Genomic DNA, 24994 nt, shown 5'->3' on the forward strand with positions numbered 1-24994 from the left:
AAGCACTGCCTTACACAGAATGGTTCTCAGTTTGCATAAACATTTGGTGCACTACCAGCAACTTCAGTGGCGAAAGCTTTTCCTGGGTTTTGCCACCATGTTTGATTGCTCACCCGCAGGTTATAATCATCCGCCCACGCATAGAGAACTAGCCTTGTCTATCCCAATTTCTTTTTTTAAAACAGAGGAGAGTATTAAAACATATGTGTACCTGCAGCCTGAAATGTTTTGGTCCTGGAAAAGCTTTTCCTGCTAATTTCTGCCGATTGTGTAAATTAGCCCCTCAAGCACTATACCTATAAAGCAGGGGTGTCCAAACCCCGACCCTGGGGCCACTTGTGGCCCTCAGGGAGCCCCCAGTCTCCAATGAGCCTCTGGCCCTTCGGAGATTTACTGGAGCCCGTGCTGGCCTTATGCAACTGCTCTCAGCGTGACAACTGTTTGACCTCTTGCTTGAGCTGTGGGTTGAGGGATCCCTCCACTGCTTGCTGTTTCACATCTGTGATGCAGCAACAGCTGCAAAAGAAAGGCTGGCCTTGCTTTGTGCCAGGCCTTTTATAGGCCTTGAGCTGTTGCAAGACCTTCATTCATTCATACAGGTTCTATCTCTAATATATTCATTTATGTAGATTTATTCAAATTTGAAATGAAAATTCTTTTTTTCCCTGGTCCCTGACACAGTGTCAGAGAGATGATTTGACCCTCCTGCCAAAAAGTTAGGAAATCCCTGCTATAAAGAACAGATAAGTGCTGGACTGGCTGCTTTCTCGGAGCTAGGCTCTGGGGTACCAGATGTACCCAACAAACGTCCCACAGCTGTAGCAATTAATGTAGTACAGTGAATTCGTTTTGGCCTTCCTCTTTGCTCCTTCATGGGTTCCATTAATTAGAAATGTAGTCAAGGGGGGAAATAGGGAAGGAGTGGGACTCTGGGACCTCTCCTACCACAGGAACAATGATATCAACAGCAGACACATTGAGGTGTTGCCTTTGAAGCTTTTTTCAAAGGACCTTAGCCAAGGAGAAGCATCAGGCTCAACAGGAAGCAAACTGAGACATTTGCCTACTCTGCTGCTGCCTTTCCCAAGGGTCACCCAAGAGAGAGCTCATGTGGCTCATGTTACATTAAGGCTAAAATCCTATCAAAAGGCTTTACCTATCAGTAGAACTTTCCTAGGAGTAAGTTCTACTGACACAGTGAAACTTCTGAGGAAATATGCTTGAACTAGCATTCTAATACAGGTCAGACCTTGTCCTCTGCAGATCTTTCATCTGCAGATTTGACTCACTGGTCCCCCGACCTATGTTGAGGTCTGACCTGTATCCTCCAAACACAACCAAAGTTGTACTCTGATTGTACTCAGCCCAGGGAGGTGCTGGCCTCCAGGAGGCCTTAGAATGTCATTTCTGTTTTTCTTGGGGCAGACAGAAGTGACATTTTGAGTTCTTCTGGAAGCCTCTGAACACCTTCCAGACGCGACTGGAGCACAGTTTTCATTGCATTTGGAGGTCTGGAGTGCCCTGACCGTGGATATGTTGATTCGCTGATTTCAGCATCTTCAGGGATTCCGGGAACCCCTGCGGATGCTGAGGCACGCCTGTATAGTACATGGGATATTTTTAAATCTCATTTTTCAGTTTCCATACATTTTGTTTCTATACCTTTATCCCCACTGCACCTTTTCGCCTATGTACCTTCTTCCCCTTTTAACATCCTTTAACCCTTTTAATTTCCATGGGGCATTTAATAACTTAACACTCCCTAGATTTCCCCCATCTACCTGTCCCCTCCCTTCTCTCCCCTCACCTCTCTTGCGTCCTGTTCCCAGGCGACTGGGCCTCTTTATTTTCCCCTCTTGCAGGTTCTCAGAGAAAAACATTGGCTGTGCCTGGTTGTGTCTTCCCTGTGGCCCTGCTGCTTCCTTTGCTTCTGCTAAAGCTGAGCATTTCCTCTAATGGAATGATGAAAGCCCCCAGACCTCCTTCCCCTAAAAGCAGCAGATTGAAGTGTAGTTTGGGATTCTGTTCGGGGAGCAGAGGAAACGTCTTTTGATGCTGGCATTTATTCACGTTGCCTGTGAAGAAACCAGCGGAGTGCTGGGATAGCAACAGGCCTTGCTTGGCGGTTCTATATATATATATAAAATAAATCTGGCTGCTGATAAAGAGGAGGCTTCCCTTTGAACTTCACAGTGGAGGGTGGTGTTTGTACTGGGAGCTCTGTGTTTACATGGCCCCTGGCCAACCGTTCAGAGATGCCCTCTGATGCTTTTCTCCCCCTGATGCCTTGCCTCTCTCCTGTTCAGCGCCACTCTGTAAACTTCCCTTGTTCAAAGAGATCCTTTCATCTCGCCATATTTGACCCTGCCAGGGAACCTCGCTCTCCACCTCCTTGATTGTTTGTGTCGGATTTTTATTTATTCTGTATTGTTTTGAACGCGGACCTCTCTCCCCCTGCCTTTCTCCCCCTCTCCCGAGCATCTAATAGCTGCTCCCCGGTGTCCACTTGACGTGGTCTCTCCTTGTGTGTAAAGTGATTAAGATTCACAAAATTAGAAGCCAGTCTGGTGGGGGACCTGTCCTTTGAAGCACTCCAGCTGGTTTTCCCCAAGTCAGTTAAGCAAAGGGAAGGATGCATTTCCCAGATAAGGCCCACTTAGTTGCTTAGCAACAGGGCTCTGGTGAGATGGAGATTGGCAAAGGGAAGCTTGCTGGGCCCACTTGCAGAGATGCTCCTCAACCTGCCAAGCGGGGGGGGGGGACTTGGGCAGTCTTTTTTTGGGGGGGTGCCTGCCCACCTACTTGAGGTGGACCTATAAATACATGTCTTATATTGAGAGAAGAGGTTCTGGACCGTGAAAAAAAAAGACTTTCACAGCAAGGTCCACACTCTTGCACAATCCTGCACACTCTTCCCTGGGTGTCAGCCCCATTGAACCTCATGGGACTTTTGAACATCCAAGAGTGGGCTGTAGATTAGTAATCATGTTTTTAAGATGGCTTTAAAGGTTCCCCTAATTTATCAGACAGGATTTGGGTGCAAGTGTGAGAATGTATACAGTTGGCCCACAGTATCTGCAGGGATCTGTTCCACCTTCCCCCCATAGATACCGATATCCATGGATAGTGAAGATAGTGGGGCCCAAAAATCAGAAGTGTGTGTCCAAAGCCTCCATTAAGCCTCCTGAGATGCAGGGAGGCTATGTGCGACCTTCCCACTCCTCAGAAGCTCTACCCAAAACCATCTGAAAGGCACTTCCAGTTTTTTGTTGAACCAGAAGTACCTGTCAGAAGACTCTGGTATTGCCTTCTGGACACCTCTGGGAGGCTTCTGAGACCTAGGGAGGCCGCCCCTGGTTGTGACCGGAAGGCACTTCTGAGAAGTCATATGAGGCCCTCCAGCACAGGTCAGCACCCACGTTGGATCAAATTCATGGGTGCTGAACCCACCCATAAGGTTAAGGAGGGTCCATTATATCTACAAAGCTGCTACCTTTCTCATGAGGGAGGGGAGTTCCTCCTCCAAGATGGGCACGAAACCTATTTGCTTCATCGGAAAGCTGCCCCCCACTAGCCATCTTTGACCAGTCGGAGCAGTACCATGTGGTCACTGTAGCAGTGGGGTAGGGGGCAATGTACTACCTGCCATATTGCTCACTGAGAATTATTCTGCATTAAAATGGGGCCACCTGGACAGTTTATAGCATTAAAATGTGCAACAATTGAATCCAATCATAGAGTTGGAAGGTACCTGCAAGGTCACTTAGTGCAACCCTCTACCTATAATAGGAAAACCTGCTAGAGCAGCCATTTTCAACCACTGTGCCATGGCACACTGGTGTGCTGCGAATGGTCCCCAGGAGTGCTGTGGGAATTTGGGAGAGGGTCACTTATTAGTAGGGACACTGGGGGATGTTAGCCCCCCATTGACAGCACAGTGTGCCCTGTCAATTGTCAAAAAAACATAGTGTGCCTTGACCATTTTAGTGCCTTGCCAGTGTGCCATGAGATGGAAAAGGTTGAAAATCACTGTCCTAGAGCATCTCCAGCAGGTGCCTGTCCAACCTCTGCTTGAAGGTTCCTAGCAAGGGAGAATCCACCACCTTCCTCTGCAATGTCTTCTGCTGCTGAACCGCCCTGACTGTCTAGAATTTCTTCTTGATATCCAGGTGGAATTTCCTCCCTTGCGTAGCCATTGGATCTAGTTCTACTCTCAGAGGTTGAGAACAAATGCGTTCCTTCTTCCACAGACAGCCTTTTGATAAGTGCTTCTGAACATTTCAAAGCAAAATGAAATCTAAAACAGAGTAGGAACACAGCACCGAAGATCCACAATGAGCACAAAGGCAGCAACGCCTCAGCTAACCAAAAGCCAAATGGAAAAGAATTTCTTAATGTTTTAAAAGTCAATGGTGGTGGGTGTGTGCTGTAGTGCACCTCACTCAGGAGTTGATCCAGTGATCCTGCCTGCTTCCCTGCTCCTTGCTTCAGCCTTCCTCACTGGCTGCTATTTGTTAAGGAAAGGCATAAGATCTCATGAATCTACGAAGCTGTCTCCTGCAGCCCGAGACCAGGGTTCTGTCTAGCTCAGCGGTGTGAAACATAAGGCACGGGGGCCGGATGCGGCCCACGGAAGCGTCTTATCCAGCCCTCAGGCTCTCTGCTGCTGAGCAGTGTTGAGGTGTTACTGCTGTAAGGGAAGCCCACATGAAAACTGAACTCTCCCATATCTTGAAATATGATCAAGATTTGTGTATTTTCTCTTCTGTCATTTGCAGCTAATGAGTTCCTAAGTGAGAAAAAGTGCTTATTTTCGGTTATGAACTGTTTAATGGTATCACTCCCCCTCTAATGACATCACGTCTTACCCTCAGTAGGCATCATGAATGCTGTTCGGCCTTTGGTATGAAACAAGTTTAGCAGGGCCTCAGACTGGGGTGGGGGAGTCTCTTCCCCAGCTCTGCAAAGTGATTGATCCTGGGATCTTCTCCATGCAAGCCATGTGCTGTATCCCTGAGCTGCACCCCTCCATGAGGGGAACAGGAGGATTCTTTGCACCTGCTGTGTCTTTCTTCGCAGTCGTGTCTGGTCATGCCAGTTTTGCCTGCCCAGGCTTGTATTTCATGGGCTTGGGTAAGGGAATCAAATTCTGATCCTGCATCTGTTGGGAGCATTTTGCTTAATTCAGCCTGCCTTAGACTGTTTATAGCCAGGCTGAGAGAATGTTTGCCTGTGTCGGCCTGCCCTTAGCAACATGGGGTGATGGAAACTCCAGTCCCATCAGAAAGCAAAGAGCAAGAAGGGTCTAATTTGATACAAGTAGGCCTAAAGTGCCATGCCAAGAAGACAGCCCCAATTATGGTGGCAGGGAGAGTTGTTGTTAATATTTTATTGGTGCATTTTCGTCCTTCCTGGAAAAAATTCAGGACAGCCACAATCTCCACCTGCCCTTTTATTCTCTCAAATGCCATGAATGATAGCCAGGTCACACATTAGGCTACAGGTCTGCATGGCTATCTAGACCAGGTACTCCAATCATAGACTGGAATTCTAACCACTACACGATATTGCCTCTAAGCATGCTGGTATCTTTTGATGATGTCTTTTGAGCAAGTAGGACTTCTCTGAGCTTTCCAGAGTTTACACTGGGCAATGAGTTCACTGTCAAGAGCGAGTGTAGCACAGTGTCTAAAGGACAATGGTGTGAATCTTGTGTGCATCATGAACACACAAGGTGGCATTAGGCAAGCCACAGCCTCGTTTCCACCTGTACTGTGGGGATACAACTTGCGCCTCTTTATTTGCGGATTCGGCACCCACAGATTTGCCCCACTGCAAATGCTGAACTCCCAGATTTCCCCCCCCCCCGACTGAACTGTGTCTGACCTCCCAGACATGACTGGAACCTCATTTCAGTCATGTCTAGGAGGCTTTCTGAGCCTTGAAGAGGCCGCACGCTGCTGTGGGCAGCCTCTCCATGGATCAGAATGGCTCTGGGCATGACTGGAGCAAGGTTCTGGTTGCGTTCGGAGCAAGGTTGGGCTACGAAAACTGCGGATTTCATTATCCATGGTGTTCGGTGTGCATGAGGATTTTCCTGAGGATTAAGAGGCTCCACCTATAATTATACTTTATCCAGTTTCCTTACATTCTATCTTTCCATTCCCTTTCCGTTCTGTCAAGGCAATACATGTGAAGTGCTTTGCCCACTCAGGCTGCATTCTGAGTGAACAGAGGGATATTCTTTACCATCTTGCACAATCCCAAATCCAGAGGACATCCACTAAAATTGATCAGTGGGAGAGTCAGAACAAACAAAATATTTCTTGACCCAGCAGGCAATTAATCTGTGGAACCCCTTGCCACAGGATGATGGCACCCGAAGACCTAGATGCCTTGTAAAAGGGAATTGGACACATTTATAGAGGAAATGTCCATCACAGGTTATGACCTATTGATGGGTATACTCAACCTTCTGGTTTTAGGACCAGGCTACCCCAGAATGACAGATGCCAGGGAATGGCAATAGGATGTAGGTATCTTGTTGTCTTTTTGTGCTCCCTGAGGCACCTGGTGGGTCACTGTGAGATACAGGAAGATGGACTAGATGGGCCCTTGGCCTGATTCAGCCAAGAACGTGTTTTCAGTCCTAGGTATACTTATCTGGGAGAACATCCCATTGAACTCAGTGGGACTTATTCCTGAGAATACATGCACAGGATTGCGCTGTCAGAGAGTTTTGTACAAATGCTTTGTTCAGAGTGTCTGCATTTAATGCTACATTTTCAAACGATGATTCCAGCAAGTGTGACTGAATTGCTGCAGAGATGTATGCCATACATCTGTCCCACCCCCGTCGTTCTGTGTTAGAATCTGGGCTGGCTTGTATGGCTGAACTGGCACTGAGAGTTTGTAATGCAAGATGTTCTCAGATGATGCATCTGACTCTTCCCGCCCCCAATATAGTAGCTCTCCCTGATTAAAGATAGTAATTTCGACCAGACATTGCCGTCTTGTGCGCTAAGTGTTTATGAAGGACTGAGGCAAAATTGGGACTGAAAGCTATACCTTGCACCAGCTGGTGTGATGTTAATGAGATGGTGGAGTCCTCCTTGAGAGATGCTCTTGTAAATCATCTGTGATTTGAGTTGAAAGGGAGCTGGAGGAACAGTGCCTGCCCGCCTACCACCCACCCGCATGGTGGTTTTCCAATCTTGAATTTTCTCTGCTTGCCTTCTCTGAAATAGTTTATCTCCTTTGGCAAAGAGGATTTTCCCTGAATCCTCCCCGGTGTGCTAATAAATAGTTTTTAGAAGCGGTGCAAGTGTAAATAGAATTTAATAGGTAGTTTGGATTGCTGGGTGTGGCAGGCCAGACTTTTGAAATGACAGCGTGGTCTTAAAAAGGAGGGGATGCCACCTTGCTGCATGCCCATCTTTGGATGTAGAGATAACAGCTGGAAGCAACCGGGACCCTGACAGGCCGTTCTCAAATCCCAGGGCTTGAAATGCATGGCCGTAAACAAATGGCAGCCTGTTAAAGATTCTTGGTGGGTTGGTGGGGAAATGTATGTCAAGGTGAAAGAATGCAGGGACACAATTAGACAACGGCACTCTCGACTTTGCGTATCAGCTGACGATGCTGCAAGGAGAATGTTGTCCTTGCTGGTGTCGTGACCCCTGCCCCCCAGTGGCAGCTCAGATTGGGAGCCGGAGAAAGAGGAGTCTTCCTGCCAGTGTCTTGAACTCTTCCATTGCTACGCTGTGCTTTCTGGCACTTTTATGGAGCACATACTTCACCGGCACTAAGGCACAATAGGATTGTGCCCCCAGTAAAGTTAAATTTAAATGAAATTACTTATTTGTGTCATGCTATAAATGGCCTTTGTATCATTACATACAGAGCAGCTCCCCCAATATGTAAACAACAGAGCTGTCAGATTGTGAGATACCAGTTTCATCAGAGACAGCTTGCAAGTTTTTAGTGTGGGACCCTCAAAAATGTTGGGCCTATAGCATATGCTGCTATTACGTTAATCTGGCCCTGGTCTGCACCCTTTGAACCCAACTCTTCTCAAGACCTAGGCTCACCCACTCTTGCAACCAACCCCCATCCAGTTCCAGCACCAGGTTGCTTGAGGCCCTGGGGAAAGGCCCTCACTCATGTACCCCCCTCTCTCAGGTTCCTTGCTCACCCTTGACAGCACACCAAGTGCTATCACCACCAGAACCAGGTTCTGGAATTCTCCTGCCCACGTGGGTCCTTTGATGGCCTCTCTACCAACACCTGACTTGACTGCCTTCTCACAACTCTGGACTCATCCTGATTGTGTTTTCCCATGCCTGCTTGCCAACCCTGGCTGTGAGTCGAGAGAGGTTGCTGGAAAGGAGGAGACTGCCAGAGAGCTGCCCCCTTAAGAAACACTCCTGTCCAGACACCAGAGGTGGAGCCTGGAATGGGGAATCCAGACTAAAGAACATGTCAGGTGAACTGTGGTCTGTGAGAACAAGGTCCTTGCCTAGATCTCTCTGGGCCTTTGCTGTTGGTCTTGTCCCTGGCCCAACCTCCTGGTTCAGGGAGTTTTCCAGGCATTGATGCCTGCGGACCTGCTCTGCAAGTCATGACCTGTCACACACAGCAATTGTAACATAAGAACATAAGAACAGCCCCACTGGATCAGGCCATAGGCCCATCTAGTCCAGCTTCCTGTATCTCACAGCGGCCCACCAAATGTCCCAGGGAGCACACCAGATAACAAGAGACCTCATCCTGGTGCCCTCCCTTGCATCTGGCATTCTGACATAATCAGAATCCTCAGGGCAGAACTACTTGATGGTCAGGGCAGTTCTGCAGGGTAACAGAATGCCAAGGGAGGTGGTAGTGGATTCTCCCCCACTTGAGATCTTCAAGCAGAGGCATGACAGGCACCTGCTGGAGATGCTGGAGGAGTCTAGGAGGCGTTCCTGCTTCAGGCAGGGGGTTGGACTAGATGACCTTCAGGGTATCTTCCAATTCTAGACTTGGAATGCTCAGTGTGGTGTACAGAGATCAACTCAAAATTGCAGAGGAAAGGGGGTAGCACTAGCCGTGGGGCCACTTTGGACACTCCAAGCATCTTGTCCTTCTCTCCCTCTGTGAGCGAAGCTATGTTTGAGCTGGCCTTCTTCCATTCCTCCTCCCTCCCAGCAAAACCACTCAGCCTGTTGCACTTTGTCTTTGAAGTTAGCAGCAGGGTCTCTGGCTAAGAAACTAAGAAACTCCTTTGTATGGCAAGGACAGCATCTGTTGCCTAAGTGAGAGCACGTGGTCTTTGGCCAGGACTAGACTGATTTCATATCTGCAGACACTGCAACTGCAATCCCTATTTCAGATCCTGAGATGCCGGCATCCTGTATCAACAGGCTGAGTCAACCTGAGATTTTGCTTGCTCTGTTAGTGGCTCTAAAAGTGCAGCTGAGGTTAGCGCTCAGTGGACTTGGTGCTTAGTGGACCAGAGGCATCATTTAGCGTGGCAACCCTCTTATATTTGTGGGAGACCAAATGTCTCATTTCACCCCAGCATAGCATGTTGTTCGAGGGGCTGTTTGCTGGTGTGTCCCTCCCCCTTGTGTGTGTGTTTTATTTGGAAGCATCCATCACCTTACTTCTCACAAAGAGATTTGCAAAGTGCTTTCTTTTGTAGGAAAATAGTGTATCAATATTCTGATGATGATTTCCAAATTTGGTCTGATGGTTGCAGCAGATCAGTGCTGGCAGCTTTTGTTGTTGAAAAGTAGGCATAGAAAAATGTTTAAAATAATATTTTTCTTAGCCGTTTTTGTATTGTTCAGTAGTTTCACCTGTGGCTGCATCCCCTGTCTTGTTCAACACTCTCAGCTTAACACATGCTTCATTTTCTTCTCTGTCTGAGTATAAGTGGACCTGTTTTTCTGGCTGTTGCTGGTTAGTCAGAATCCCAGGCTTTATCTGTCAAGTCATTAGCTATGATTATCTACTGCTATCCTTGTTAAGCATGCTCTTCTGGCCCAATCAAGCAGTAGTGAGGAAGGAACATAAGAAGAGCCCTGCTGGATCAGACCAAGGTCCATCTAGTCCAGCTTCCTGTATCTCACAGTGGCCCACCAGATGTCGCATGGAGCACACAAGACAACAGGAGACCTGCATCCTGTTGCCTCTCCCTTACAACTGGCATTCAGAGATAAGCCTATGTCTAAAACCAGGAAGTTGCACAGAATCATCATGGCCTATAACCTGTGATGAACTTTTCCTGCATAAATTGATTGATGGAGGTGTCTTGTTGACCTGTGAGGCCTGTGGCACTGTGACATCCAGGAAGCTGGACTAGATCAGCCTTTGGCCTGATCCAGCAGGTTCTTATGGTCGTAGCAACAAAGGGGGGGGGGTAGGCCTCACCATTACCACCATTGAACAGTGGCAATTTCAGGTGGTTCCCAGCATGCAGTGGTCCCCCTGCTGCAAAGTGGCCCTTATCTGGTGCCTGGCAGTGCAGATTCCTACCATAACCTGTGCATTTGCCTGGACATTTTCTGTGCAGGAGAATGACTTGGCTGCAAGATCCGAGCTCCTTGTTTTTTCCTCTCTGACCTCCCAGCTCTTTGTCTTGGCACCCCCCTTTTTTCCTTTCTGCCTTGCCTCCCCCCTTGTCAATAAATGAACTGCAGCCCTCCTTGAGTATCCGTGCGTGGGATTTTTTTCATTACAATAAAATTTGTGGCTCTTTCCATCAAGGCATACGGTCTCTGTTACAATCCAGGGAACTGTTGGAGCCATAAAACGGCCTTCTTTGTGAGTGACTTGACTCGGTGCCCGCATGCAACACGTTCTTGGGGGAATTACTGTATTTCGTGGCTGCATTTTAAAAGCCAAACTCTAAAAATAAATGGAGGCAGGAGCTCCCCTGACTATTTAATATGTAGCCGGATAATAAATTGCCGCGCCGTTTGTGACTTCTCGTTGGACGGCACAGAGTCATTTAAATAGGCAAAGATCAAAAAGGATGTAATGGGACTTTGGGTTCAGGCTGCCTAAGTATCTGTAATGTGTGCTTGGCACCAAAAGCATGAGTGTGGAGGTGTTGCCAAGGCAGGGTTCTTGGATCCATCATAGAAGGAATGACAGAAAGCAGGTGAACTCTGGGATTTTCTGGAGAGCAACCAAATGTGCAGGGGCATCTTTTGAGTTAAGTGTTGGGTGACACATAATTGAGGCTTATACAAGGTCATCCAGTGAAACGGATTGGTGGAATACAATGGCTAAAGCAGGTGGTACAGTCAGCTCTCTTTATATGCAAATTCACTTATCTGCAAGGGGCAGAATTGTCATCTACTCTCATTATCAAGGACTCTGTTCTCCTTATCACTGAATATTGTGCGAGGGCAGGGGGGGCCTTGGCTCAGCTATGAGCAGACGGGTGAGAGAGGTTGTGGGGAGAGAAGAGACAGTGGCCTCCTCGCGAGCAGAAGGCAGCACTGCCACTGTGCTGGGGCAAAAGGAAGACACACCTATACAGTATACAGCCAACAGGAGAGGGGATACTGCCCCCTGGACAATTTATGTCCCCTTCCAGTCTTACCCCATCATCTTGAGCACCATCTTGGGGATTCCAGCTGAACTTTCATAACCCTGGTGATGATGAGAGGCATCTGGAAGGCTGCCTGAGGGCAGCCCCCCTGCCACTGCTGACCTCTGAGGCCTCGTTGTTGGGCCAGATAGCCAGCATGGAGAAATCACCATTGCCACAACCTTCAGTGCATCAAGGGATACCCAGTACAGAGGAGGAAGCATTAAATGTTGGAGATGTTGATGAGCCCATGCTGTCACCTAGCCCCATACACTTCATATTAAGAGTCAGGTTCATAAAGTTCACAGAGTGTACGATGAAGAGGGAATCTAACCCCATTTCCCCCATAATCTCAGTGATTCCATATCCACTAATTCAGGATCCACTGTGTTTTCCAGGAACCTAAACCTAGCAGATTCCAAGAACAACCTGTACTTCATACTGTGCATAATTAGCCTGTGGAATTCACTGCCACAAGATCTGGTGAAGCTTAGATTACTTTGAAGGGAGAGTTGGCAGATTCACGGAGGACATGTCTTCCACTGACTACTGCTTGCCACCTCCCGGTTCAGGAGCAGGGTGCCTCTGAATCCCAGTTGTCGGAAAATGGCATGAGGGGATGTGCCTTCATCTCCTGCCTTTGCAGAGGTTACTGTTGGGCTCCTTTGGGGGAACAGGATGCTGTACTAGATGGGCCTCGGCCCTTATCATCCAGCAGAGCTCTTCTTATGTCCTCTCTTGTAGGGCAATATAGGCAGACCTTACTATCTGTGGGGAATTCATTCCCGTACTCCCCCCCATGGATACTGAACTTGCGGATACTGAGATCCACAGGGTGTACAGAAGACCCCCAGACACGACTAGAAATGTCTTCCGCTTGCATCCAGTTGCATGACTTTCTTGTGCCTCAGAAGACCTCTGATAGGCATTTGCTGAGAAACTAGAAGTCCCTTGACAAACCTCTTAATCCCTTCTGAGACATAGGAAACCCATGCACGGCCTCCCCACATCTCAGAATACCTCCAGACGTGACTGGAAGGCACTTCTGGTTGCATCTGGTGGCCCTCTTTGGACCTTCTGAACGTGGATCCAGAGCCTGCGTTGGGGTCAAATCCACAGGTTCCAAACTTGCGACTAAGGAGGATATTGAATCAGTGAGGCTGACTTCTGTTGAACCAGATTGTTGATCCTTCTCATCCACTATTGTTTTCTCTGACCAGAAGCAGCTCCCCAAGGCTGCACATAGGGTATTTTTTTCCCAGATCCTTGACCTGGAGATGCCGGGGACTGGACCCCAGGAGCAGCCTGCCCCCTGCCACTCAGCTGAACCCTCACTTTGCCTGCATAACAAATACACGGCTGGCATGGAAGCAAGGCACCTGCTCCTAACTCTCCTTCTGCTGAATGATGCTCTTCACCTTTTTCCACATGTCATTAAAGCTCCTATACGTGAATGCCAAGTTGTTGGCTAGTGCCCAATTTGCAGTGGATGGATGCCATAACTGGGGCTGATGCCAATTAGTCTCAGTCTTGACTGTCTCAGAAGAGAGGTCAAGAAGGGATTCAATTTGAGTGCCCTTGAACTGCATGTTGCATCTGTGTGTTTTAACGTGTGGCAGAAGCAGCAGGCTGCTAGGCTTGTATGGCTGGGGCCAGGTACCTTTGTGGCTAGCAGGATATCCTTAGTAAAAGCTATTGAAGGGGGCTGTGTGGGCACCTCGAAGTCTCCCAGGTCATATCTCAGTTTACTTGTGAACTCAGCACCTTGGTGCAGGACATTCACTGCCTCTCGGCCTCAGCCCTGCATGTGCAGAATGGGCAACCCTGGAATGCATTGCTTAAGGAGGGAAAGAGACCTCTTGCTTTTCAGACTTCTTGGAAGAGCTGTAAATTAGCATTTGAAAATTGGTGTATTCGTTTACCTTGTCCCACTTCTCTCTGAAGATACAAAATGGCTGACAACATGAATTGAAAATGCAATAAAATGCAAATAGAAACCACACAGCACCCCCCCCCCCCAAAAGCATACAAAACCACCACCATTAAGCACAAAATCAAAATACCACATCCAGAAGAAAGGTAAAAAGAGAAAAATTGTATCTGCTGCTTCCTTCGAAAAAGCCAGAGAGAAGGAGTACACTGAACCACTTGCAGGACGGGAACTCTATGGGGAGGGGTCCACCAGAAGACACCCTTCCTGGATGTCTCCATGAACCCTATCCTATAAGCCGTACAGGCCAAGGGAAACACAACATCAGAATGGTCCCAATCAGATGAACGCAGGCCTCAACAAACTCTAAAGAAGGAAGTCCCTTCTATCCTCACTCTTATCAAAGTCCAGGTGATGGGGAATGCAAGACCACCAGGATGGTCCCGATCCAATGAATGTGGAGCTCAACAAACACTCCAGAAGGTGGTCCCCCACCCGCACTGTATTAAAAAGGGTAAAAAAAAACCAGAGGCTTGAACAGCTAGTAGAACAAAACACTTTTTTTTTTTTTTTTTTACAAGGCTCAAAGTTAGGTGGGTCATAATAGAGTGTCATTTTAAGTAGTGGGTCCTGGTGTTAAACAGTTTGGGAACCACTGAGCTAGACTATAAGGTCACAGAAATGGAAGGAAGCAGGATATGAATATTTTAAGAAGCTTGCAATCTTATGCTTATAAGTAAGCCAATTGAACACCATGGGATTTATTCCTTAGTAAGCATGCATAGAAAAATGGGGTTTATCTTTTAGGATGGCAGCATGCCTCTTGTTCTTATTGTTGCAGATTATAAGGCAGGTGGCATATCTTAGTGGCAGCTCGTAGCATAGCTAGGGCTGTGTGAGTAATACGAGCCACACTGGGTGACGTGCACTACTGGCCAATTTTTTTTCTCTCTAAATCTTGGTATTTTTGAGTAATTCCATCATGTTATATATCAATTGATGTGTAATTTCATGCAGAATGTGATGAAACAAACCATGTTGAAATATCTCTATTCTATCAAAAGGTATAGCCAAAAATCCAGCGGGTTGGGGCAATGGTTCATCGCCATGCCCACCATCCGGGGCATTGCCCTGCCCACTGCATGGGAGGAGGTCCATCATGGGGGTGATGTGCTGGCCTCCTGCACCGGGTGATGCAAACCCTTATGACGCCACTAGCCACATCTCATGGCTCAAGGCAAGGACGAACCAGGCAGTGCTGCTGCTGCTATAACAACTGTGTATAGGCTCCTGTCTGCATCACATCTTTTATTCTGTCTCCAGACTGGGCAGGCGGTGATTTCTGAGTCCCCTGCTTGGAAAAGAACTTCCCAGAGCCTCCTCTAACAATCAGGCTGTCAGAAAACAGGCAGCCTTGGCCTCCCAGTGCCTGCTTGAATGAAGATCTCTTTCTCGGCACCCTCACTGCAGATGGGTAGGAGCAGGGTGGTTGTGGTCTCACGGTATGCTTCATTTCATCTACCTGCGAGCAGCGCCACAGCTTCCCTTCAATCATCTGAGCTCCCTTGCTCCCTGACATGCTTTCCACTGACAGTAATTCTGTGCGCACTCACCGGGCATTTAGTGCCATCACCAGAGGAAATACTGATGGCTTAAAGGGGGATCATTTCCTTTCTGATGGACAGCGAGCACCTGTGGGAGTTTTTAATAGTGGTGCGGAGCACCTGTCAGGAGGCAGCGCAGTAGATGTGAGCGATCGCCCTGCAGTGAGGTGCTTGCGAGCCGGAGAGCCCGCTGGGAGACCTGGGTACAGAGAGTGAGCAGGAGGGAGGGAAGGAAGGAAAGAAATTCAGCAGCAGCATTACAAGAGATTTTTCCCTGGAGGGATCTAGGAAATGGAGCTGGGGAAATGTCATCTGCTTTCCCCAGAACATTATTTTGCTTTAAGAGAGAATATATTCTGTGCTCCAACAGGAGCTCTTCACCCGTTCTCCCGCGCCTGGAATTGAGTCATCTTTTGCCTGATTGCTATGAGTGGGCACTCCTGATATTTTTGCAGAGCACAGTCCAGGGTTCAGTTCCAGCACCAGTCATTTCTTGTTCATCTCTGAAGCGGTTTTGGGGAGATGTTAAGTACTAGAAAGGGATGCTACATTTTGTTGTTCGTGGATATTTTGGAATAATTTTCCTGGATGGTACAAGGACTGCGAGTCCTGCAGCGATCAGATCTGTTATTGATCTCATGTATTTTCTTTGGAGACTTAAAAGTGTACTCTTAAGAGGATTTAGCGAAATGAATAGTTCCACTTAGGAACTAAGTGAAAGGGGGGTGCTAATTAGTTCCTCTCTTCACTCAAAATAGCCCTAATTCTGCAGAAAGCACAGCTGGGTACTGCCCCACCACCAGGGTAGCTCGCCTGTTGCCTATTCAACCTGCAGAGGAATTAGTTGTACTCAGGCCTGAGGTCAAAAGGGGGGCCCAGAAGCCAGGGGGGGGGGCAAAATTTTCTGGGAGTTCTGAAAATGTTTGCATATATTGGGTGAAGACTGGCATTTACATTTTGTGCAAGCCTACAAAGTTTTTATAATTCATAGAAATTATAACTCAACGATCATAAGAAATTGTGGTACAAAGCTTATTTAGATCATAATGGGGTCCAAAAGAAACGTTGTACCCCCGATATGTTTGTACCCCTCTTGGAGGCCATGGTTCCAGCTCAGCCTCAGGACTCTGACTGAGGGTAGTCCTGGAGATTTCAGCCCCTTCCTACCCTGTGACAATGTCAGTGTGGCCTCAGTCCTGAACCCATTTCCCTGAGTGCTGTTCTAATCCTCCCACCACTCAATTTTAGTGGATGTCCCCTAGTTTTGGTGTTGTGTGTGAGAGAAAAGAACGTCCCTCTATCCCAGGTGAGCATGGGGGTTGTGTGTGTGGGGGGGGGCGGGGAAGATGTGAAACATGCCTGCCTTGTAATGACAGCTGGTTCTTCTCTCTTAGTACTGTCGGTGCTAACAGCAGGGGTTTTTTGCAGTCCTAGCGCCGAAAGGCACAGGTGTTTTGTCTGCTTCATATTTTATTTGGATTCTCATTGCCTGGTGCACCACCTGCGGTGCTGGTAGCTCGTCATTGGTACTCCATGGAGAACAGTCAGCAAAGAGAGAATTTTTCCAGGTGCAACTTCTCAGCATTCTGATGGGGAAGAGACGCCACTGGTGGACTTCTTAAAAGCGCACCAGTGTTTCAACAATGTCTTCAGAGCCCTAATGCATTGAAAAACTTGCAGAAACAAAATACATACCACATCCTCTAACAGAAAATCCTGGCCACTGGCACTGCTAGGACTAACTCAGTTTAGAACAGTTTTCATCAGATTTATTTTAAGTTTCCTGTGGCACACTTACAAGCCAAGAACTACTTCATACACCTCCACTTTCCCAAGGCTGTCAGGTGATATATATCAGGCAATCATCCAGCTCTCTTGAGCCAGGTGTCTTGACTGAGTAAGATCATAAGTCACACTGTTTTTCAAGGTAAGACACCCACTGATCTGGAATGTGTCAGGTATTCAAATATTCAGGCCTTAAAAACACACATGCAAAAACCCACAGGCATCTGTTGGGAAGGACTTGTAAAACTGAGGATTTCTTTAAAGATTTCTCTTGCAGTCACCATAATAGATATGGAGTCTATTTATTAAGTTTAGGTGCAAAGGAAAAGCTTTTTCCAGGTGAAGCTTTGCTTTCTTTTAAAAGGTTCTTTGTTTTGGTTCAGATTAAATCATTGTCAGCCAGAGAGGGAACATAAGAAAAACCCCCACAGGATCAGGGCAGAGGGCCATTTAGTTCAGCTTCCTGTATCTTACAGTGGCCCACCAGATGCCTCTGGGAGTGCTCAAGGCAACAAAAGACTTGCATCCTGTTGACACTCCCTTGCATCTGGCATTCTGAGTTAGCCTACCTCTAAAACTAGGAGCTTGCACATACCCATCACGGTTTGTCACCTGTGATGGACTTTTCTTCTGTAAATCTATCCAGTCCCCTTTAAAAGACATCTAGGCCAGGCACCGTCACCATATCCTGTAGCAAGGAGTTCCACAGTCCAATGACACACTGGGTCAAGAAATATTTTCTTTTGTTTGTTCTAACTCTCTCAACACTTAATTTTAGTGAGAGAGAAGCTGCATCCTTTGGCCTAGGAACCAATCCCTTTTATCTCAGGAAACATTGTACAAAAGCAAATACATCTTGCGATACAGAACTCCTGGAAAGGGGGACAGCTGTGCAACTTCAGGCTTCATATCTGATCCTTCCCCTGTGGGGGGGGGGCGCATTTTTTTCACGGGTTGGCCTCTGGAGAAGGAAAACATCTGTTAAATTCACTGTGGTCTGACCACAGTTGTTTTCACTGCACAGCCAGCAATGGCTTACACAGAGTTTTGGAGGTGCCCCTCCTCCTCCACAGTCTCAGTATGCTGTGCAAGTGTATGGGATTAGAGCAGAAGTTAAGCCTGGGTCGAGAGTGAGACTTGCGAGAGCCGATTGGCCTGCAACTCTCCAAGTCAAGCTGTGCGTTTACAGTCCTCGAATGTGTTTTTATTGTTAGGCTGCAGTTGGTTCTGACCTGTGGTCGTTTTCCTTTCTCTCTCATATGTGCTGTTTAAGGTGCACATTTACATATTGCAATTTCCGACTTGGATGCGGCCTCCAAAAGGAAATGTCCTGACAAACCAATAACATACCACTGCGTGCCAGCTGCCCCTTCTGCCGCACATCGCAATAGGCCCTGTGTGAGCAGCTCACAATATGTTTCTTGAATGTTTTGGTCTTTGCAGTGATTGAGAGATGCAGACAAAGGTTCATGCGGCAGGTGCTGTTTTGAAAACCGAATACATTAATGCGCTAGGTTGTTTGCAGCGGTGACTCTCCCAAAGAGTATGAACCTCCTTGACACCCCAAATGGAGCCTTCCCCCTAGAAAGCAAGGCAGGGCTTGTCAAGACTGTCGTCCACACAGTCACCCAGTGCAGCTGCCTTGTACCTAAGACAGAGGCTCTCCTGGTTCGGAAATCCTCGATTCAGGTGCTGGATTATCAGCTTGCTCTGAATGGGGTTGCACTCCCTCTGAAGGAGCAGGTCCGCAGCTTGGGGGTCCACCTGGACTCGCAACTGCTCCTGGATTCCCAGGTGGCAGCTGTGGCTAGGGGTGCCTTTGCTCAGCTTCGGCTGGTGCGCCAGCTGCGTCCGTACTTGGATCGTGCAGACCTGGCCACGGTGATCCATGCTACGGTGACATCGAGGTTAGATTATTGTAACACGCTTTATGTGGGGCTGCCCCTGAAGACGGTTCGGAAACTGCAATTAGTGCAGAATGCGGCGGCCCATGTGGTCACTGGAGCTAGGCGGTTTGACTCTGTCAGCCCGCTTCTCCGGGGGCTACATTGGCTGCCCATTCGTTTCCGGGCCCAATTCAAGGTGCTGGTTTTGACCTTTAAAGCCCTATACTGCTCTGGGCCAGGTTATCTTAGAGATCGCCTACTCCCGTACAATCCGGCTCATCCTCTCAGGTCATCAGAGAAGGCCTTTTTACAAGTGCCGCCGCCTAAGGAGGTACGTGGGGCGGCGGCAAGAAATAGGGCCTTCTCAGTAGTGGCACCAACGTTGTGGAACTCCCTTCCCCTTGACTTGAGAATGGCTCCCTCTCTTGAGTCCTTTCGGCGAGGCCTGAAGACCTTGTTGTTTAACCAAGCCTTCTGACGTTATGGCCTTTTTAACATCTTTTATATATCTTTAATTGCTTTTTACAGGCCCGATTCCTCTAAGAACTGCTGTTTTATGCTCTTTTATTCTGACTCTTCTGACTACTGTTTTTATGGGTTCTGCTAATGTGTTTTTTAATATGTTTTTATCTGTGAAATTATGTTTTAATTTGTTTTATATGTTGTTAGCTGCCCTGGGTCCCTTTTTGGGAGAAGGGCGGGATAAAAATAAAGTTTTATTATTATTATTATTATTATTATTATTATTATTACCAAATGAGACCCAGTCCAGTGCGGTCTACTCCCCTTTAATAGCTGGGTTAATTGGAGATGCCAGAGTTTGAACCTGCGACCTTGGGCGTGCACTATATGGGCTCTACCATGTCACTGCAGAGTAGCCTACTTTAAATATGTAGCCTGCTTTAATGTTAGCTAGTGGAGTTCCCTTGGGAGGGAAGGTGACGAGGGAATGGCGAGGAGAGAAGGTATGTTTAGTAGGTTTCATGCTTTAAAAATTGTTCACGTTTTTAAAAAAGTGGCCCAAGTTAAGTGCAGTCCTGTGTCTTTGTTGGGGTGTGTGAGGCTATATGGAATGCCAGATGCAGGGGAGTGGCAGTGAGATGCAAGTACTAGTGAACTCGTGTGATCCTGAGGCATGTGGTGAGCTGCTGTGAGATACAGGAAGCTGGACTAGATGAGCCTTTGGCCTAATCCAGTGGGCTTTGATCCAGAGAAGTGACTGAGAAGGTCCTATGCTAGGTTGATTTCATTGGTGACTCTCCCAATGAGTAAGAACCTCCTTGGCACCCCAAATGGAGCCTTTCCCCTAGAAAGCAAGGCAGGGGTTGATTAGATGACCTTGTGGATCCCTTCCAACTCTATGAATCTATAATAAATGACCCTAAACTTTCACATCTGTGGACCATTCACAGTACACCAATGCACTGAGGCACATGGTCTGAAAATCACTGGTATAGTTTTATGCTTCCTCACCCCCTACCCACTGTTTCCCAATTCATAGCCTGTTTTATCTCATGTAACTCAATGGGAGCAGCCAAGAACTGAGCCATCCTGACAATCATGCATCTTAATTTGGGTCCTTAGCCTTGCAAAAGAGCAGTGGATGTTGGCAAAGTGTGACACAGGATGTTGGGACTTGACTCTGTAAATGACGCTACTTTGGATTCTTCCAGAACTTTCCAGGTCTCTCTTATTAAAGGTTTGTTTTTATTCCTTTGCAGAAGGACATGTCATTGAAGCCTCAGGAGAGAAAGGAAAAATGGGAGAGGCACCCGGGAAAGAAACCACGAGAATCTGAGAACTGTGTGTCAGCTGAGCCCAGCGAAAACGGCCATAATAATGACACTGGGAGTTCGGGGAGAGAGATGGACCGAGGCAAAGAGAGGGTGAAGAAGAAACTCCCCTTGAAAACCCACAAGCGGGTAGGCCAGTGTTTTATTTCCTACCCTTACTGCGTTTATTAAAGTGTTGTGTTTTGCCTCGCCCTGGATGCGAGGGAGAACAAGTGCAGGCGAATCAAATCTTTTTGTGGGTGAGTCCCGCAGAGAAAAGCCATGAACCCTCCTCTCCTTTTGAGTATGCATGTGGAAGAAGATGAAAGATGGAGCTGTTTCATGTTTGTGGTCTCATCTGTCTGCTGGTTTAATTTCACATGCGTCTCAATCTGTTTGGAACCCGACGTCTTGGTTATTGTCGGCACTTGACGTTTTATTGGCAAGGTTTGTGGCAGGTGTTGGACTTCCAGACTCCCAAACTGGAGGTTTCTGGAATACCAAATGGCTGTGGGGATCCAGAACATGGCAGGCAGTTGCCAAGGCAACAAAGGTGATTCAAATCCTTGGAGAGAATTGGGTGGGAGGTGGCGCAGTGAAGAAAGGAAGGGGACGGAGCTCTGGAAGCCAGAGGTCCTCCTGGGGCTGCCTGGTTTGCTTGGGGTAGACGTCTGCGGAGACCTCTGAAGTTTAGCAGAAAAAGAATATTTTTAAAAATTGAGAAGCGACCATACAGAAGCTGTGTGGTGTGAGTTGAAGCTGACTCCCAGCACCAGCCACAGTGTGTGCACTTAGAGGGGGGCCTTGCAATGAGAGGTGCAGCTGCTCACACATGTTGCGAGGGTCGGATTCTGTGGACCTGCCAGGGCCCCTGGTCACCCACTCACTTAATCTAAAAGTGAGGAGTACAGCAAGGGAACTGGGCAGCCTTAAAAGAAGGAGATGACTCTCTCCTTTCTGTGGGACAAATTCTGGTGTTACGTAGGCTGTGATCTGACTCAGTTGGCGGAAGAACGGCAGGGCTGTCACTGCACATGGGGGCTGATGAGCAGGGTCTGAGTATGCTTCCCATGATTCAGCTCCTCCTGCATGATGCCAGGCGGTGAGTTTGGGGGCTGTGAAATCGGGAGAGGCGAGGAGTGTCAGAAAATGTGAGGAGCATAAAGATTTGGGCTGTTCCTCTCTCTTTCTCTCCTTGCCTCCAGCCATCGTCTTCCCCCGGCATTCACAACTTGACAATACATTAACAAACTCCAGCAGTCTAGCCTGCCAGTCAGGCACAATGGGGGCAGCTCCAGTGGCCTTTGCTTGAACTAACATGTTTGTTCAGAGCTAAGGAGGTGAAGAGGGAAAGGCACCAGGGGGGTGGCAGGCCATTTATCACTTACAGCTCCTCATCTGGGGCATTGGTGGGGGGGGGGGTGGAACTTGGTGCTCAGTCATCAGCTTGATAGCTCCATGGTTGTCATTGTGCTTGTATAGCTGGTAGTGAATGCTTCCTCTTCGCTTGCTGTTCCTGGGTGATCAACGACCACAAGCCTGCAGCTGGGAGAATAGGCATGGAGGGGGCATGCAGCAAGCTGGTGGCACCAGAGGCTGTTGGCTGTGTGACAGATGCTTTCAGAAAGCAACATCCTGAGTTGCAGATCTAGCCAGAAAGTGTCTTGCGCTGCATTTTTCTAGCAGCGCTGGCTAAAATATTATAATTTTAAAAAAAATTTCAGCATGTATAGACTGCCTTTTGCTTGCACTCCAAGACAGTAAACCTAATAAATCATGAAAAGATAATTCCATCACAATGCAATATCTTTAAACTCTCTCTTCCCCCCCCCCCACAAAGAACATAGGACAACAGCTAGAAAGCCATAAAATTGATTGCAGGATAAGTGCGCTCCCTCCCCAAATACAGTAGAACCTCCAAAGTTGACCACCTCTCTGTATTGACCACCTCCTTAAGTTGACCTAATTTTCACAGTATGGACAGACACTGCATATACACTATGGGAGACCAACCTCTCTGTATTGACCACCTCTGTATGTTGTATCTTGATCACTTTGACCATTGCACAGAGTATTAATTAACCCTCCGTAAGTTGCCCACTGAACGCGATACTGTGGGCCTGTGTTTTGTCTGGTTTGTCCCATCTTGGAAAAGCAAGAAGCCACACGACAATCCTTCCCCTACGCCTGCTAGTGCGTGTGCAAAAGGGTTTTTATAGGTGGGCACGCTGCACTTAGCCAACAGACCTGCGCCGGCTGCCGATTGTACCTGGACATGTACCAAGTTGTGAGGGACATGAGGTTGCTTGTGCATAGTGAAGCTGCTTCACGTCCTTTCACTTTGGTTCCCATCACCAGTGCATTACTTTACACTTATATTGAAATATAACTGCTATTTTGCTGCCTCTTGTCCCGGTTTGGAGAGATCCTTCTGGAGCACTTTTTTAGGCTTATGAATTTTCAGGGGTTTTTTTAAACAATGATTGTGGGCTGTTTGTTCTCTGTCTCTTGATATAGATATAGATGATATAAATAGTAAGCGTCACAAGAGGATCAGTTCTCATTGATATTTGCAATAAAACTTTTTAAAAATCCAATTGAAATAATAACTTGGCCTTGCATTTGTTGTCCTGGGAGCTAAACATGATAATATTTAAATGCCTTTTTTCCCGTACGTAGACCACCTCCTTATGTTGATCAATTTCCTCAAGTCCCTTGGGTGGTCAACTTAAAGAGATTCTACTGTCCCTACACTATTGTTTCAGCTTTGTTTGTCTCAGACAATCAGGGAATACTGATTACATGAGAGACGTCAAGGACATCAGAAGAGCCCTGCTGGATCAGGCCAAAGGCCTCCCTAGCCCAGCTTCCTGTTTCCCAAAGGGGTCCACTAGATGCCTCTGAATACCCCATCATCAGAAGATGAAGGCACACCTTTGTCCTGATACTGTTCTCTTGGGATTTTGAAACATGTTCCCTCTGAACGTGGAAGCAAGCAGTAGGTCATCATTGTGACTAGTCATATGGGCAGTTGCTTTCCAGCAGGCTGTTGGATGCAGAGTTGATTCTGATTTTGCTTCTTTGGGACAAAGGTTAATGCATAGTGCAAGCTCTGTCAGTTACTTCAGGTAGAAAGAATCCTAATTATGGTCCCTCCTTACATCAAATGCCCATTAGCCACTGAACTAGCAGGGGTTCTTAAGCTCTTTTCATGATCCAAAGGTGGTGGGGAGAGAGTTCGGTTCAATATATTTTTTGCAAAACTCTTGTAGCCATAATAAACATTATAGCCAGTTAAGATGATTTTTAAAAAAATTCCTTATGAATGCATTCCAGCTCTTCCTGTGGTTGCATTTGCATGAAAAGAGTAGCCTGTGATGACCTATGACAGCTGCAGCTACACAGGGTCAGCCCTAGAAGTGTGCATAGCAAGGCTGTTGCCTCACCTTGGCAGATTTTGGGTTCTATGAAAAGGGCAGTGCATCCAACTATTTAATGCAGTGGTTCCCACTCCTTTACCACTGGGACCCACTTTTTGGAATGAGAATTTGTCAGGACCCACCAGAAGTGATGTGACACTTCACCCACCAGAAGTGACCGGAAGTGACATCATCAGGCAAGAAAATTTTTAAAATCCTAGGCTGCAATCCTACCCCCACTTACCCAGGAGTAAGTTCATTTACTATCATTATTAAAAGCATCTTCATAGTAAATGTTAAACGTACAGATTAAACGTACAGATCTGTGACATTTCCCCAAATGTAGTCACTTACCAGGGTAGCATGAAGCCTAATATATTAAAAATAAAATATTGAAATGAATGGGGACCCACCTGAAATTGGCTTGCAACACACCTAGTGGGTCCCGACCCACAGTTTGAGAAACACTGATTAATCCATTATTATTTAGAATATTTGTAAACCACTTTTTGTTGTGGTGGTTGTTGTTAAGAGGCAGGCACATCAGGGAATAGCCTGCATTAGAAGTTTTTTCCCTGGTGGCAGCCTTTCTGCTTGCAGGGAGATTTTATTTAGGGATAGCTGAATGCTGTTGGGCCTTGGTTTGAGAAAGCCCAAAGGTGACCACTTGGGATCCAGAAAATGTACTGCCCTCTTTGGAGGCAAAGAGTTCAAGAAGATGCCCAAGAAAGGATCCTTAGTGAGTGGTGGTGGGAGACAGTCTTCACTGATAGTTCTCTGCTCAGCCTGAAAACTGGCAGGCTCCGAAGCTACAAATGGCCCCTTTCCTTTTCTCTCTTTTTCTCTCTTAGTTATTGGGAAGTGCAGAGATATCACAGATGCTGAAGAAACCACTGGGGAGTCCCAGCACAAAGTGTTGAAATGGGCAATACAGTATTTAGTCATTAGGGTGGCTCGTCTAAAGAACTAAAATAAGGCTCATTTCAATCAATAGCAATCTGTTTGCACTGTCAGGAA

At 47.3% G+C, this 24994-nt stretch overlaps 1 protein-coding gene across 16 annotated transcripts in view; it reads left to right on the forward strand.

Annotated features, from left to right (window-relative positions):
* Window positions 1-24994, forward strand: part of FBRSL1 (fibrosin like 1) — an 863567-nt gene that overhangs the window by 211655 nt on the left and 626918 nt on the right. For all 16 annotated transcript variants that reach the window (XM_066609681.1, XM_066609673.1, XM_066609675.1 and 13 more), the window contains exon 2: window positions 20508-20708. In XM_066609681.1, the coding sequence (XP_066465778.1) occupies window positions 20508-20708 (201 nt within the window). The remainder of the gene's footprint in view (window positions 1-20507; window positions 20709-24994) is intronic.

The sequence above is a fragment of the Tiliqua scincoides genome, chromosome 14 (assembly GCF_035046505.1).
Source record: "Tiliqua scincoides isolate rTilSci1 chromosome 14, rTilSci1.hap2, whole genome shotgun sequence".
Taxonomy (NCBI): domain Eukaryota; kingdom Metazoa; phylum Chordata; class Lepidosauria; order Squamata; family Scincidae; genus Tiliqua; species Tiliqua scincoides.